This window comes from Xiphias gladius, chromosome 1, assembly GCF_016859285.1.
Source record: "Xiphias gladius isolate SHS-SW01 ecotype Sanya breed wild chromosome 1, ASM1685928v1, whole genome shotgun sequence".
In the NCBI taxonomy this organism is placed as follows: Eukaryota; Metazoa; Chordata; class Actinopteri; order Istiophoriformes; family Xiphiidae; genus Xiphias; species Xiphias gladius.
The window spans coordinates 16,633,384-16,651,275 of record NC_053400.1 but is presented as its reverse complement, the minus strand read 5'-3'; the positions used below and the strand labels follow the sequence as shown (position 1 = coordinate 16,651,275).

Below are 17,892 nucleotides of genomic sequence, written 5' to 3'. Positions count from 1 at the left end.
AGACAGCCACCTGGGCGCTACAAAAAGGTAAAGCATAATTGACAGAAGAGGCGAGACAGAGCAAGTCCTTTGGCAAATGAGGAATTGATTAATCATCCTAGGTACGTAACCCCAGTGAAATGCTTTTGTTATTCCAAAATGTTTCTGGTTTAAAAATATGTGCAGGTGTATTTTTGGAGAGCCGTTGATTTGAACCTGAGTAGGTGTCATGGTGTTGCTACATGGATATTTGACACTAATAATTTCTTCCCTTACATTTGAATGTTCCAGAAATAATTTTTGTTGGTGGGAAATCAGGGTTATCTGATAGTAAGTTTAGGCGACATAAACCACAATACATGATTAAGGTAAGAGAAAGATAGTCTTCATTAAAAAAAAAACAAAAAAAACCTTTTTTTTTTTTTTTGCCAAGTTTCAGCCCACCCCTGGCAATTGTGATTGGTTTAATAAATTCTCTCGGCCTCAGTAACTTCAAATTAACTGGTTGTGGAGTATCCCTGGCATCTATTAAAAAGGCGTGGTTTATTTAAATGGCCAGCTGTTTTGCTAAAAGTCGTAACATTTATTGTCCTGCAGACAGACTTGCTAAAGCAGTGCTTAGGATAGCTAAAGCTCAGTCCTGATCATTAATAAATTATTGGAGTGCTAGAAAACTGCAATATTATGTTTCATATGTTTCTAGTATGCAAAAATACTTGGTTGCACAGTAGCTAGTAGCACAGAGGTTAGCCCAGAAGTGAGACTAGAATCGCTACACTACTATACCACACAATACACTCACATAAACCACTGCTATCAACACCCCAAGAAGTTGTTCAGAGAGTGACAGAATAAAGAAGGCAGCTCATTAACAGCTATATTCTTGTCTTCAAAAGCTCCTTATTTCACACCGTTGACAACCAGCTTATTTTTTTTAGCTGCTAATCAAATGGAACCTGCAGAACACCAAGGTAGTCCCCTGGTTATTAAGAAGACGCCTGACAAGATAGAGGGGAAGTGGGAAGACAATAAGGAGCCAGCTGAGCGTCATGGAGGTTCTGTAGCTGTCACGGATGCAACCATTTTCATCCGGTGTAAAGTAGGAAAAAAGGTATAGAGAGGGGCTGAGCTAATGAAGAGAAATTTTGTGAGGAATCTAAAGGAGGAAGATACAGTCGTGTGGTGCATCTAGTTTGATTTGGTAGAGGGTGGGAGGATACAGTGAAGCAAAGAGAGTCAGAAGTAACTTTTCTTCAGAATCTGCATGAAGGCTTGAGGATGATCTATTTTGTTAAGGTCTAAGGAAAATAGGTTGAATCTGGTGCTCATTTGTGGGTGACTGGGTGTGTTTGAGTGAGGTTGAGAGAGGATGTCCATTTCTTTAATACTAGCAAGTGTGTCTGAATTGTGGGTGTGTACTGTACATGAATGTACAGAGAGACTGTCTGACTTACTGTAGGGGGAGGGGATTTTTTTTTTTTTTACAAGCAGAATTTAAATGTTGGGTGTCATACTAGACAATGTTATAAACACTAGTTTATTACACTCAAATTTGTGCCTCAAGTAAGCCTCACAAACGTGCAATGCATTTAAAGTACTGGCAGTCTGCTTTATTTGCAGTATCCAGTTTCCATACCAAAGATACAGCAGCTGGATTGGCACTGTCAGTACATACCTGCTGTCTCAGTGCCTGTCTACTGATACTCTCAGTCTTTTACTGTGAAGGCAGTCAGTGACATAACTAAAATTTAAATGTCTAATTCTGAATAAAATGTCTGTCCTTGTTTTTAAAAAAAAATGCAACTGCATGCTATACCTTAAACTGTACTTCCACTTCCTCTGTGTTTAGACCATGAACAAATGAATGAACTTCAGCCTCTGCCTCATCTCCTAAGGATCTAATTTAGACGGTAATTTGGTCAGACATCATAACACACAGTGCTTTGTGTCCAAATAATTACAAGCTGAAGGGAGCTAAAGCAGGGTGACTGTACTGTCCAATTGGGTCTTTTAAACCTTAAAAACTGATTTATAATGTTATCTGTGGTATCTTTAAATTATTTACAATATTACTTCCTTCAGAGTTAAGATTTGCTGCATTTTATGGGACAACAGTTGTCCAGTAGAAATGACAGGTCAGTCATTTTGGAAGGGCATTCATCAAGCATTGTCCCTGACACAATAGGTCATGGGTTTTTCTCAGTTTTATTATGGTTCCTCACAGTTTGGCTTACACTGCAGAGATTTTTTTTTTTTTCGGTTTGTTCTTATGAGAAGGACATTTTCATGTACAGTAGAAAAAGCTTTTATATGTTGGCTCCTTCCAGTAAACTGTCAGTCTGAGTGCATATAGAGTCTCCCCGTGTTCCCACTGCAGCCTACAGCACTATTTTGACTTTGCGGGGAGGTAGACAGGAACAATAACCGCCTCAGACACCTATGTGGTCAGGAAACCGCGATAGATCGTGACATTTACTGGTTTCTTCCCCTACAGTGTTTTAGGAGCACAGGCTGAGTCATTTGTATGGGACAACAGAGACCAGATGGAAAATATTAGTGTTACAATGTCAGGTAATATTTAAGACTTTGCAACACAGTCTCATAATACAAGACAATGCCAAATGATAAAATGAGAAATATTAATGTTAATAGTAATATGGATCAATAAGCCCAAATTGTGCTGCATTGTTAGATACTAACTGGAAAATGCAAAGCAGAAGCACAGACGTAAAACGCTTGCACAACATATAAAAAACATATATCCATACATCAGCTTCAAATTTTGAAAAACTAAATGTCTTTTCTCACAGTAATTTCTATGTATTTTGGCTGCAAAATGATATGGTAGTGAAAAGACTATCAAGTCATGAACATCAAAGTTATCTTAAGGAAATCTACATTTTTTTCAGCTGAGCTGTTCTGGTAACATGTAGACACTGTGGAACAGGCTCACTTAACAAGAAAACAGCAGTTTTTCTGTCAATATGCAGTGTGGTGCCAAAGTGGTTATAGTTTTAATGAACCACATAGACCAGTACAGTTTGGACAGCCACATAATTAGCTGTGAAATATTACTTGAAATTTACACAAACCTCATGATTTTTCATTTTTATTCATTCATTACTGATTTTGTTTATTTACCAAAAGCCCAGTGACCGTTATACTGTACGCATGGACATAAGCTGGACAAGGATCTAACTAGTATACATTCTTTTCTGAAAATACATTATCAAATGTATTTCTTTTCCCTATTACGGTATGTATTGGCTCTCAGGAGAGCCCCTGCCGTAGACATACTGCTGTAATATGTGTGATAATGGCTGTCACCTCCTCAGCCTAATTCTTTTCTCATCTCCCATTGCTACTCTCCATCTACATCTCTGCCGCTTTGCCCTTTGTTCCAGCAATCACTTTGCTCTTTCTAGTCAAATGAAATTGAAAGCTTGGTTTAAGAGGAGCTACTTCATTTTACAGAATGAAGTTGCAGTACATATACTGGTTCTTAACCTCATAGTTAACCTAAAAAAGAAGCACCTCTAATATAATTCCACAGTCATCTCAGAAGGTTTATTTAATTACTTCCTTAGACTTTCCAGCTGCCGTTCGCCTTCTCTCTCCCTGCAGTTTCATTCTCTTCCTGTCTCTCTTCCTCACCGTTTTCAAAGCAAGGAATTCTGGAAGCTTTAATTGACAACCACTTTTTAAAAAATGTCAGCTTGAAAAACTGAATGGGGAGGAGATTATTAACTAATTGGGAGAAAAACTGTGTAAGATGACAGAAAAAAATCCCTCTTTAAACAGACATACCTATATACGTACATGCTAAAAAGCACAAGCATGGAGACACACAAACATGCATATTTACACTGCATTACTTGAACTGTAACACACAAACACACACACATGCAACTATGAAACATGCTAAATATGCATTTATGCATTCTTGATGCAGCTCATAATGAACTCTCTAAAGCTTAACAAGGTGCATCTTCCAGTTGTTTGAGTAAAATGTGTACTAAGCTCTTTCTTTCCTCAGTCCACGGTGAGGACACTTAAATGTAGTTATCAATACAAAACATCCTTTCCTTTTCCGACTCCAAACCAATGTAATTGATCTGACACACTCCTGCATGTGCTGTACACAATCACTGTGTGAAACAATTAATTGGTTGCATATATAGCACAGAGTAAGCTAATTAGCCCTATTGGATATCATTACTTCCATTCCTGTCTGTGTTCTCCCCTTCGGAGAATAAACTCGTGACCCTCACTGAGGCCCTATGGTTGAGGAAACAAGACAGAACAGACCTTTATCACTGAGGATCTTCTGTGCAAACTGAGCCACCAAGCTTGTTGTTGTTCTCATGAATAAGAGATTAAATGGCTCGTGTGAATTTATGAGTAAATGAGCATTTGCACTGTAAGCATTTTGCAGCTGGCAGTTTCAGGGCACCTTTGAGCTGGGTTTTCACTGATCAGCAAGCTCTGGGCCCAACTCTGGATACTAACTTCTTACTGCATGTTCTGACACCTTAAGCTTTAAACCCTTAGTTTGCTGCATCATACATGTGAATTACTTTCTATTAAGTGGTCCTACCAGCGGTAGAGAGCTCTTTAACTACAACTTGTGGATGCTTTATACTGTACATCTGTGAACCATTTTTTAAAGGCTATACTATTTCTAGATTGATTTTCCTACCTTGCAGGCACATGTTGCTTTCCCGTTATTTTAATATGTTCTTAAAATCTGCTTGCAGAGATGTGAAAATGTCTTGGAATGTGTAATCCATCACAGTGGTCATACAGTATCACCTAAATAACAGGCTCAACGTTTTCTGTGTCCTACAATTCAAAGAGCATATAAGCTTAAAGAAAAGTGAGGGGTCCACTAAGACCTCAACCATCAAATTAAAATAGTGGGGACACATACATACCATTGGTCCAGACCTTACAGAGTTGCTTAAGAATGAGTAAAGCTCTGTCTATTACAAATTCACTGCAGGGGTGAGACAAGTACTAGAAGGACGTCAAAACATTATTGGTAAAGTTGACTGATAAAGGAGAGGCCATTGTAATCACAGACTCCACCTATTATAGGTCTGCTGGGAACCATCACAATCTTCTAAAAGGTAATCCTGTTTCTACACCTGCATTAGGTTAAAATGTATGTAATGTGATATGTAATGCCTTTAAAAGACAGAACTCCAAAAAAAAAGACAGTGACTTTTTACTTGACTTTTAAGTTCTACAGACCATGAGTTCAGATAAGTCCTTGTGTCCAGTTTATCCGTATTAGTGTTTTACCTTATAAATGTTTTATGATGATTTAAAAGATTTTAAAAGAATTAATTTGCCATGTAATAGTTTGGTAAACAGATTATCAAAAGTTGCAATGGTTGCTTGGTTGCTTCATTTGACGTATTGAAGTTTTCTAGCTTTGTCGCAAAATCCTGGAACAGAAGGCGCTATGAAGTATTTCATTAGTATTTATTCTCATTTATATATAATAACCAAGATATATTACTTACACATTGAGTGGTTGCCAGGCTGGCCACTGTGCTTTCATTTTGATTACTGTCAGGACCTCATCACCCTAGAGGAAAGAGACAGACAAAAGGACACAAAAGCTCAATCTTAGTCCCCTGAAAAATCGCCACTTCACAATTGAACAATCACTCATCGTAGGTGAATGATTAAAAAGGATCAATGGAAGACTTTTTTTTACATTTTCATACTTTTTAAAAAATGTATAAAATCATTATGGTCAGAGGATGAAGGTGGCATGTGTGGTCAAAGGAACTGAAAACACCTCTAACTGGAACTGGAGGAAAAACGTATCTTTCAATGGAAATATGGCCCAGAGGACTCAAGAGACGCGGAAACTAAATGTTCTCAACAGAAGATGAGAGAAGATGTTACCACTGAATCCTCACAAAAATGTCCGAATTATGTCCTAAATGCTGAAACCAGTTCAGAACAGAAGAAAGGCATTTAGTTTCTGCTACAGTACTCAGGTCAAATTCAAATAACTGTTCTGACAAACTGCGCCAAAAAAATGTTACTTCAAGAAAAGGTAAACACTTAAACTTATATCACAAACAAAATACCAAAACTTTTTCTAGGAACTAGGCTCCAGAAGTCTTTCACGGACACTAAAGCATACCTTGAAAACATAGTGAACTTGGCATGAGAAAGATGCCACTGATGGCACACAGGAAAAATTACTCAGGATAGTCTCATGTTGTCAAATCAATGACGTTGGCATGCCTGTGTACTATGTTCACTGCCAATGTAATAAGCACTTTAAATGGCTCTGTTTCCCTTGCCACTCATGGCCCCGACTAATTCAAGGAATTCCACATGGATGCATTCTGGTGAAATCTTTGGCAATAGAAGATATTATGGTGTCAAGAAAGTGTTTCAAACATGTTCTATTTGTGTTTGATGTTTTGGTTCCGCCTTTGTCTCTGAATGGGTTCGGAAGTTATAATACAAAATGGGCTCATTTTGGTTACTTTTCATGTAAGTGAATACATCTAATTGAATAAAGTAAGTATTTCCAGAAATGTGCTTAGATATCACAATGATGTTAGCAACTTTACTTCCTGTGGCCAGCATATAGTCAGAAAAAACGTTTTGCTCCTGTACCCAATATGTCAGAATCCCCATCTCTTGCTCTGTGTTATAAAATTTCATTACAGCAAATCTGATATTCTGATAATAGGCATAGCAGACTAATCCTATTTCAGATTCAAGGATGTTACTGATAGGCTGTGCCTGTGCTATGAATTAAAATATTTTATTACTTATTATATACCTATGTGGGTGTCTTCACAACACGACACAGTATTGGATGCCTCAGGAAGCTTTACACTTTCGAGTAAATGCTTAAATGCCACAATTTTGCCTTTTGTAGCCCTTTTTCAGAACACAATGAACTGTCAAGATGTAACTTATAACTACTGAAAAGGGCACATTTCACGTTCTGCACCTGCGACCCTAGAAACAGCATAACAGATTTCTCAGGCTCTGTCTCTTTCCCTCTATTTTTCTCTATTTTGCTCTCAACCAGCCAAAAGTAACTATAACTAAATGGTCATATATACAATGGGCATAATTGTTGGTAAAGGCCTTCTTTGTATCAGCCAATCCTCATGCACAATTTTGTAAAATTAGCATGATTCTGCTTTGAAGGTGTGAAGAGGTGAGAAAATGTTGTTTCTCCGCCATAAAGTGATTTTAAAATATCAAAGTGGAGAGCAGTACGTGGAAGCTGAAGTGGTGCAGCTCTGTCCCTCTCTGATAAGAATATTTGTTTCTTCTTAGGAGACTCTCTACTCCACCTCCAAAGTGTCAGTAAGTCATGCAGCTGAGGGCACTGCTTTTAACAGGATCAGAGGAGCTGATATGATTGGATGTAATTGATGCCAGCTTTTAACCATTCATAAGTTATCAGCAGGCACACTGTGTGCCTCTGGTCATGAACACCGCAAAATATAATCCCAAAAATAGTTAGCGACATGCATTAAAGTACAATTTTAGAATGATTCGGAAATCGTGATGAGGTATTTTGTATCTATAATGAAGGTGTAACATATTTTCCTAAATAACACCAACCTCTCTTGGATTATAAAAGTAGAGTGCCATGTTTCAGGCTATCGTGTTCATTAGCTACATCACTCAGCCTCCAATCAGCCCTAAGACCTTTTCACAAACAAATACATTGATATTTGCATTTCAGTTTTGACTGAACTTGTAATATACATATCAATGTAATAAAAATAATAGAAACTGTGTATAAAACAGGGTATAGAGTACAATCTCACTGTTGGCTCTCTTCGCTTCAGCCATAATTGAGTCTTCAGTCATCTATAGAAAGTCTCTGTAGGATCAATACAGAGGATGTGATCCAATATTTCTAATCATCACATACTAATTACCAGAAACCCTTCACTGAGTAACTCCCGAGACATTTTGACGGAATGGATACGTTTCATAATTAACTGCAAACTTGTCAGTACAGTGTCCGCAAGCTATGCAGTAGCCTGAGGCACATATGCGACTGGGTACAGTAGGCCTACGATTAACTTTTTATTTCCTTATAATTGACAGCATCAGTGCCCTCCTCCTCTGGTGACGATGGACTTAGAGCATCAAGAATGTAATTTTTACTTAACGCTTAAATGTACAAGTTTACTGAATTTATAGTTACATTTCATGTTTTACAGTTGCACAGTTATAGACACAGGCACAAGATAACTTCGGATACTTCTAATTTTTTACCTCTGTTGCTAGAGTTTTCATCTTAGTCACTAAAAATGCATGCAAATCAAGAGCATTACACGGGTAAATAGCCTCCTTCATCACCAAAAGCACAACTTGCAAGCTTCAGCTAGAATATTAATCTACCAAGTCAGGGACCCTTACATCCTAATGGACTCCTTTTGACATAGATACAGTAGGCTTGTAACACTTTGCGTCTGCAGAAAGATACAGTATGTTGACAGCTCACCAGATTGCCATGAAATTGGTAAAGACACTGATGGTCCCCAGTGGATGATTCCTAATGAATCTGGAGCCCCCTGACCCTTTTTTTAACAACATTTTTCAGGTCAGAGCTTCTCTTTGATCATTGATATGGGGACAGGCGTTCTATGAGTAGTTATCTAGATTTAGACAGCTTTTCAAAAATTTTAACTTTTCAGGAGCAAAGAACAATCTCAATGTTAAAAATAATCAAAGTATCACAAGTAACAATATTGTGTGGATAAAATAATAATTTAAATAGTATACATGATCAAAACCAGTAAAAAACGGCTATTTTCTATTTTCAAGTCTTTGAAATGCTTTCCACTCATTACTCATGGCTGTAGTGTTATGATTTTGTAATTTCTGGACAAACCTATTGAAATCTGGGTCTTGCTGACCTATGTTGCAGTTTGACTTACATGAAGGTTTAAACAGGTATCTTTTTTGGAAAAAATGGGAAAAAAATTAAATAATGTTCATTACTAATATTTAATTGAGTTGCTCTCTTCTCATGTATATGCAACTGTAAACCTCTTCTCTTTTCGACTCAGGAGAGAAAGCAGCATATTTTGGCTGTGTCCATCCATTAGAGACAAATATTAAAGTCATAAATAAACTCTTTTTTACCACTTCACACAACTTTGCTCTTAGATTTAATGACTGGTAGCACAGAGATTTATTGGCTTAATGACAGAGTGAGCAGCAGATCATTACCTTGGCAGCAATTCCCAAAACTCTTGCATTTCTCATTTAACAAGTAAAACTGCGCCTGCCTCCATTCATTCAGTTAAACCATTAGTATGCCAGGCTAAAATGTACACTTATGTTAACTGATGTCACTGACAGCAGGAGCAAAAGGAAGGAGAAACTTGCTGCTTGCTTTTTAAAGGGTTAGCACCCTGGAATGACACATACAACATTTAAGAGAAATGCACAACGTTTGCAAATTTACTATAGAAGCAGGCTTCTGAGTGAGAGCAGAGCATATCCCCCATGGATACATTTGACTACCTGTCAGCTACTTACATATACTTTCACAACTTTGGCAAAAAAATGTGGGGACTAAAACAAATTTTAAACTTAGTTTACTAGATGAAGTTTATAGTAACGTTAGTCACAATAGACAGATGAGCATTATATTACAGCCCGTATATCTGGAAGTACAGTTATTGTAGTGTTTTTAATAAAATGTTTTATGTATGGTCATTTTACTCATGGACCAAAGGTCGAGCCTTCCTACACATATCACTAACATCAAGAGGTGTGATTTCAAATCACTGCATGTCTCATCCTCTCTTCATTTTAAAACCACAGAGGGAGGTGTGGTACATAATAATAAATTCCTGGAAACCATACTCCTGCCTGGAAATGCAACATAATTTTCATATAATTTTTGCTGAAAAATTTCATTGTGGTTCCTTTTTTTGGTCATCTTTTTTTTACGTCAATTTTTAATTCCAGTTTTGCTAATCTGTTTGTTTGTTTCTGTTTTAATGTTTTCTTTAATATTGTATTGTTGCTTTATTAATTTGTTTTCTTACATTTTTTTGCACATTTGGGCCACCGTACTTTTCAGTTTTTTTGTTCATGCATTTGTCAAAGGCAGACAGAGGGATAAAATTTCAAAGATTATGTGTAAACTGCTCAGATTGAGTGTATTTCCACCAATGACAGGGATGTCTAGCGCTAAGCTCTATTAGCAATGTAACTTGTCTCTTGTTTCTCCTGCCAAACCAACAGCAGTTAGCCTCTCAGAGAGTCATTTCCCTCTGCTAATTTAATATTGAGCAAAAGCAAATCTATAATTCTGTTGTATCCTATAGGATGGTAACTAAGGGAAAAGCTCTCAGGAACTCATTAGAATGGGCTCAAGAAGTGTCTTTTCAATTGATATGTTTTAGTAGAGCAAGCCATTAGTTACTGATAAATCCACAGTACTGGTTCTCAATGCTTTTACATTTCGAGGTTCCAGTTTCAGTTTTTTTCTCATGTTAATTGAATTACCCATTTATATCATTGTTCTGACTAAGTTTCATGACCCGGAGTCCCCTTAAGCTCCTTCAAAACCCGTGCTGCTTCAAAATACATTGTCACAAGTCAGTCACAAAAAATGCTGATTTGTTGCAATCTTGAATTGATGCATTTAGGAAATATGGTGTTTTCATCACTTGTGCCACATAAATGACTGATTAAATGAAAACTGGTGCATTACAGTTGGTCTTTTCCTGTCTTTTAATTTTTTTGTTGTTTTTTCCCTGAGCACTCTGATGTTATCTTTGACAAAAGATCATTAGCACTGCATTTTCACAGTCTACAGGATGTGACTTTCAACAGAAGCTCAAAACATTTTGCCTGTTTTGTCTAAAAGGTTTTTGACTCTTTCGTCATTCCAATGAGTATCACCATTTCTCTTACAATTTCCCTAAACATATCCAAAAGGAATGCAAATCTGTTTTTGTAATTATCATATTGTATTGGTGCATCATGTTGTGCATCACAACCGTCCTGTCATTAATCACTGTCAGACCACAGCAGCCAGACACATCTGCCCAACTGGACAAACACTGGGGCACAAATTACAGTACAAAGTGTTACTTATTAAAATATTCTATACAATAAACCCAACATCTGCTCCACGTCAATTATCTCACCATGGTCCAGTGAAGCAAGGGCATTTTTATCAAAGTCAGGCTAACAATTTACTCTTAATGCATTGTTTTTGTTTTTTTTTCTTAATCCAAAAGAAGCACTCTCGTATGGGAATTTTAACAGTCATTTTGTAAAAATAAAAGGGTAACAAACATTTCACAAAACTCAGAAAACCATAAACAGAAAGCAGAAGTATTTTATAATATTGGTGAATGTTGCTAAGTTATACATGCAATCGTTCGTTACTCCTTGCTTGATCCAGAAATCATTACAATGCCCTAATTTCTGCTCATAGGAGCAAAGGCTGAATGAGCATGGAGGGATCCCTTAAGAGACATGAGCGAGGGTGCACGAGAGCAGCCTTTGCAGAAGTCTTTTACCAGACTAACATACTCCTTATTGGAAATCAGCTTATGCCTGGACACTGCAGCTGATCGGACTGGTTTGAAAACACATGACAGACACTGACAGACCAATCACAGAACCAGCTCAAGTGGCTCAAGTGGCCCAAGTTTCAGATTTTATTTATTTTCTGATTCACCATCTTGTTAAAAATAATGGATCTGTTAACTGTAGGTCTGATTAACAAAAAACCATAAAGAAACTTTTTTTTATTCATTAGAAAGATTTTTCTGTTCATGATCTATTATTTCCTCCTTTCATCTGTATCATGGATAACATTATAGTCAGGCAGAGGTAGACTCTCCTCCTCTTCCTGTTTATATGCCTTTCAGCATATAAACACATTTTCAGTGTTTTATCATCATCTCTATTCAGTTACATCTGAGGCTGAAAATCCGGGTGTGTCGAGTAGAAACTTGACTTTGATGTGAGACATTTTTAGGGCTTACCCGAATGCCTCAAAGCTTCGAAGCTTCTAATGTTGCCATGGTAACCGACGTCCAAATCAGTATTTGAATGCTTTGGGTCTTTATTATAATAATAATTATTATAATATATTCATTACCACAGAAATCCCAAATAGCCCATGAAATAAGAAAGAGTAGTAATCCAACATTATTCATTCGGCATCAACATTAATTATTATTAGTTATTCTCAGACAAGGACATTTAATCTTAGTGACAGTTTTGTCTGTCACAGCTCTCATCTATCGTTACCAGAACTGACACTGGGGCAGTGACACGTGACCATGTGACTGGCCTACAAGTTACAGCTACGCTAGAAAGATGTCGAAAAAGTCAAAAGTCTGGAATAACTTCCAAATTTGCGAAGATGACCCTCAAAAAGTTAGGCGCCAGATATGGATGTTCGACCACATCCCAAAGTTGTTATATTGGATTCAGATCTGTTCAATGGTGAGGCCGCTGAAGTACACCGAACTCATTGTCACGTTTATGAAACCAGTTTGAAACGACTTTTGCTTTGTGACATGATGCATTATCATTCTGGAAGTAGCTATTACAAGATGGTAGGATGTGGCCATAAAGGGATGCACATGGTCAGTAACAATACTCAGGCTCTGGCATTCAAAGCATGACTGAATGGCATTAAGGGGCCCAAAGTATGCCAAGAAAAAGTCCAAGGCACGTTGGATCCATGGATTCATGTTGTTGACACCGAATTCTGATCCTACAATCTGCGTGCCTCAGCAGAAATCCAGATTCATCAGACTAGGCTACATTTTTCCAATTTTCAACTGTCAAGTTTGGTGAGCCTGTTCCCATTGCAGCTTCAGATGTCTGTAAATGGCTGACAAGAGTGGAACCCAACGCGGCCTCCTGCTGTTGTAGCTCATCCGCCTCAAGGTGCTCTGACCTCTCCCATTAACAAGGCATTTCTGTCTGCAGAACTGCCACTCACTGGATGTTTTTTGTTTGTTGTTGTGGAGAGTGTACATCTATACACCGTGGTTCAACTGATCTGTGTATAAATACTGTACTAATTGCTGATTTTTATTAACCAGTGTGCACCCTTATTATTACTATTTGGACACTCCATATATGGGCAAATACAAAGTCAAAAGTCAATAAAGAACAGTTAGGATGTCACAGAAATGGATGTTGCTTCGGTTGATGGTTCTGAGGAAAGAACGCCTCACTTTTCTAAAAATGTGTTTCCTTGATTTCTCTCTCCTCACATCTTTTTGTTGCATCTTTTTTTATGTCTTCAGTGGGAAGGACTAAGATGCAAGGAAGAGATGCAACGAGGGATGTGTGAGGAAGATTTTAATTTTGATACTTGCTTATAAACAACTGGCAAAGATCTTGCAGGAGGGCAGTATATGTGAAGCAGCATCCAGATATTGTAGGAGTCAATGGTGGCTGGTTGTGGTCAATTGCCGGTTGGTTTAGTGTATGAATGAACACAGTGTCACTAAGTGTCATTTAGCTATCAGATTGCGATTAAATTGTTTAACAGTATCTCAGAAATGCAAGATATCATGGTAGTATTGTGAGTTATGATTCCCAAGCCTAGAGTGTCCCTGAAAAATGTTTTGTTTTCATGTCAACCTCGGGTGGTTTTACTTCTTAATTTTTATTTGGTGGATGCTCTTTCCTCTGATTAAATGCAGTTCACGAATCAATATATGGTTCTCAAGTATGCAGAAAAGAAAACTGATGAATATTTACATCAATGTTACCAGTGTATTACTGCATAATTAGGCTTCTCCTTAATTTGTACTTGATTTTTTTCATGAACTGTTAAACAGCAACATTATGTGATTGAATTGAACCCATTGTCAGAGGCCTCTGAACCTCACAGGCCAAGTCTATCCTGCTGGGTAGGAATTGACCTGTCACACTCCCTCTCGTTGAGGAGATCAGCCATGAAATTGGCTCAAGGCGAGCTGAGGGTATAGTCTTTAAATACTACCATGGCGAGGTAATACCCAAGTAGTGCACGGTTCTCGCAGTGGTACAAAAAATCTTAGCAACCCTAACATCTTTTTCTCCTTCTCTTCCATTACCAGGACAACTGTGCAGGGTGGTCATGCCCACAGGAAACCTTTGTGCTTCTCAGTCAATAGCTTGCTTAAAGTGATTAGGTGGAACGTCTTACTGTAGGATTTATTACAGGACGCCTTATACTCTTTCTGTAGGGTTAATCTATGAACCACTGGTCATTTAGGTGAATTCAGATGGCCATTTTTGTTTGTACTTGGATTTCATTTTTTAAGAAAAAAAAGTTTGCATTAAATTAGAATTCAAAGTATGGCTCACTTGAAATATCTGCCTAAATAGTACAATAATATAGCACAAATTACTGTGATTGCTCGTGAACGCAAGGCTGCTTGGCAGTCGCCACTCAGGTGCCAGATTTCAGAGCCTAGACCATCAAAAATAAACTCAACCTGCAAGGAAACACTGATACATGTGTTGTGTTGGCTCTGACACATGTGTTGTCTGGGGGGAAAAAAAAGGCTGTATAGCTTGGCAGCTTTCAAATGCCAACCTAGTCATACACTATCAATGATTCTGAACATCTGTGCATACCGTATTTCCTCAAATAGTGGCCACGGCCTTTATTTACATCAACTGCAGAAAGTGACAGGCCTTTATTAGTACCAGGGTTGTATCTATGTGTCAATACTCTAATTCCCTCTGTTTGAGAAATATAACTGGCCATATTTTACAACCTGGTCTTGATCTATTCCCGTTTGCCCTGTTTAAGTTACTGCATTTCTCTGTTAATGCAAACTCAACCCTTCCTGTAACCGTTTTATATTTAAAAGTCCTCCAGCATTTCAGTGGAATGACACCCTTCATTTCTTAAAAGGGCTTTTATTGTGAAACATGTGTAGGCATACCATATGCAACAATAGCCGAATGGTATTAAAGGATGACGAAGCAAAATGGATGCACACATACACCCACAGTGACTGAAGTAGGACAATCATACTTAGATAATACTTGGATGAGTAATCCAAAACAACAAAGTGTTGAAAATAGTTTGATTATATTATTGAATTTATTAAATTAAAATGGTAGAAATGTACACTATGCTTGACTGGCATGCATTTTTTAAGACAGGCACAAAGAGTTTATCCACCCTTTCCCAAGCCTGTATTTGGGGGCTGGCCTTTATTTGTTCATGTCGACCACACCCCCAGCCATTATTGGAGACTAAGCTTTTAATTGACACCCGGTTTTTATTTGAGGAAATACAATTTTTGCATGTGTGTGTGTTTGTGTGATCAGTATTGACACTAACGCAAGCACTTTATGCGCAGCATCAGTCATTTTAGTGGATCAAAGAAGGCTGACGGCTGTTTTCAGGCAAAAAATAATAATCTTAACCATATTTTCAGGATAAGGCAAAGCCGCTGCAATCTTAACCTCACTTTTTGGCACCGTGTGACCATATGATCATGATTTATTGGTTTATAATCATTTTAGTGTTTAAGTTCAATTTTTTGTTTTCATGATTATCGTATAAATTTAAGCACAACATCATAATTAGTATAAATGATTGCTACAGTTTGCTGGATGTAACCATAGAGACATGTTTTATATTATTATGTAAATTACCACTTTATCTAGTGAACCTGTTCAATCTAATCCAATAGCTACATAAACAGCCCTACATTATCTTTGTGAAGTTTATGATCACATCTAGCTGACACAGCATCTGAGGCGCTGATTGAACTGTATGCAAATATTTCATATAGTTTTGTCCACCAGTTGTATGCAACTACTACTTACTGCCTAAATAGTGTGCCCAAACGTTTGCACATGCTACAATTGCTGGATTTTAAAATGTTTTTTCAAGTCTGTTAAATAAAAAGTGCAATAAAACAGTGCATGAACATCTGAAGAAAGGCTAATTTTTAATATCATTTAAGGATTTTTAAAGGTTTATATTTACTCCTTTTCACTAAGTCAACAAAATATGCAATTTGTATACAACTGTATATCAGAGGAACAGAATATTGGAAACAGCTTATGTGCCGCCTTATTAAGACCTGACAACTAGAACATGTTGTTAGTATACACTAAAGGTATTTTTAACATGGCTGACAATTCAACAACAAAATATAAAGTAAAATACTGTATAAAAACATTAACTGACCAATATTGGTACCAGAAATAATTCTTTATCAGTGCTAATAAAGTAGGAGGAGTTTTTTTTCTGATTTATCCCATGGTTTGTATTCCTTTCTTATTTTTGTATGGTATTTTAAATTTTGTTGTGCACTTCTATTTTGTAACTTCTGAGTTGAAAGTGCAGCATCCTTTGGAGGCTGGTCATCCCTGTGTCTGCTCTCAGTGGAAAATGGATTAGGATTCATCCTTCTTGTAGAACATTGGTGAAACTAGAAAATGTGTTCAGTAGAGTGCAGACCTCCACCAGAGGCAACGTCAAACAACATACACCAGACCTCAGAGGAAAAAATTCTAATTCATAGTAAATGATCCGGATCTGCCCCATAATTTAATGGATTCTTACTTTCCCCATCCCGTTCCCCATCCCTCCACCAAGTTCAGTGGAAATCGGTTCAGTAGTTTTTGTGTAATCCTGCTGACAAATAAACAAACAAACAATCAAACCTGGGTGATCACATAACTTCCCTGGCAGAGGTACCAAACCACTTCGAACTGACACACTCAGAATTGATTAAGCAGATCTATCAGTGGAAATCAGGAATGACTGTGCCAGAAAGCTCCCTTTTGTAAATACAGTATGTGTAAATATACAGGGACTACTGACAGAAAGAATGTGATGCTGAAAAGTATCGCAGCTACAGGTGTTAGATGAAACATAACTCTCCTTCTGAGGAGATGCCTCTCCAAAGTTTTGCGTTTCATTGCTTTTTTGCTTATTATTATTTTTTAGTAGTAATATCTTGGTCCAAGAAGGAATAAAGACATCCACAAAACAAATGTCATTGTTAATGCTTATTTCTTTCCACTTAACTGGTTTGATATTCATCCCAAGCAGGGAGGCAGGCAGGATGGCTATGCCCCCAAACAATTATCACTGACCACATTCACATAATGACTTGAATAAATGCACATCTTATGATTTCTCACAATTTGAAACGTGTTTTGTCTATATTTACTGAATCAGCGTTGCAAAAACATAAGTTGGAGAAAATAACAATTTGTGATGTGCACTATAGAATATGAGTGGCCACACTAAAGGATTTGAGAGGATTTATTCCTGCAAGTTTGCAATTCCTGAAACAAGTTTTTCTGTGACTTCAAATTTATTGATACATGGACACCTGCCCAAACTTTATCCAATAGTCTGACAGAGAGACAGACTGATAGAAAGGTAAATACTTATAACAGATAAAACTTACAGCCCTTACATGCCCCCTACGTACTGTCTGTCAGATCCTCTGCAAATTTACGTTTCGTGTCGCTCTGAATTTGATGGTGAGGAACACTGGGAGTTTAGATAAGAAAGCAAAGACAGAGACAGGATAAGAGTGGACTATTGAAGAAGTGATTGCCTCAGGCAGCAAAAGATGACAGTTTTCTTTCAAAGTTTTGTCTTCTTAGAGTCATTAGTATCACAAGTGTAGATGAAAAGAGCATGCATTTTTTCAGACACAGTGAAAGTCCCATGAATAAGTAGGCTTAAATTTTTAAAAATGAAAAAAAAAGAAAGGAAAAAAAGTGCAGCGACAGCAAAAGCCTAACCATACATCAGTCTCAACCTCTGGCCACTAAAAACCTCTGATTGCAGTACCTGAGGGACTCTATGGTATTTTGGGGGATTAGGAGTTCAGAAATGCACTTGGCAACACTACTAAATCTGTAAAAAGA

General features: G+C 37.4%; 1 protein-coding gene across 1 annotated transcript in view; it reads right to left on the bottom strand.

Moving 5' to 3' along the window:
• The window catches only part of spon1a (spondin 1a), a 61,997-nt gene that overhangs the window by 11,791 nt on the left and 32,314 nt on the right, over positions 1 to 17,892 (bottom strand). The window contains exon 7 of the mRNA XM_040131657.1: positions 5,508 to 5,572. Within this exon, the coding sequence (XP_039987591.1) occupies positions 5,508 to 5,572 (65 nt within the window). The remainder of the gene's footprint in view (positions 1 to 5,507; positions 5,573 to 17,892) is intronic.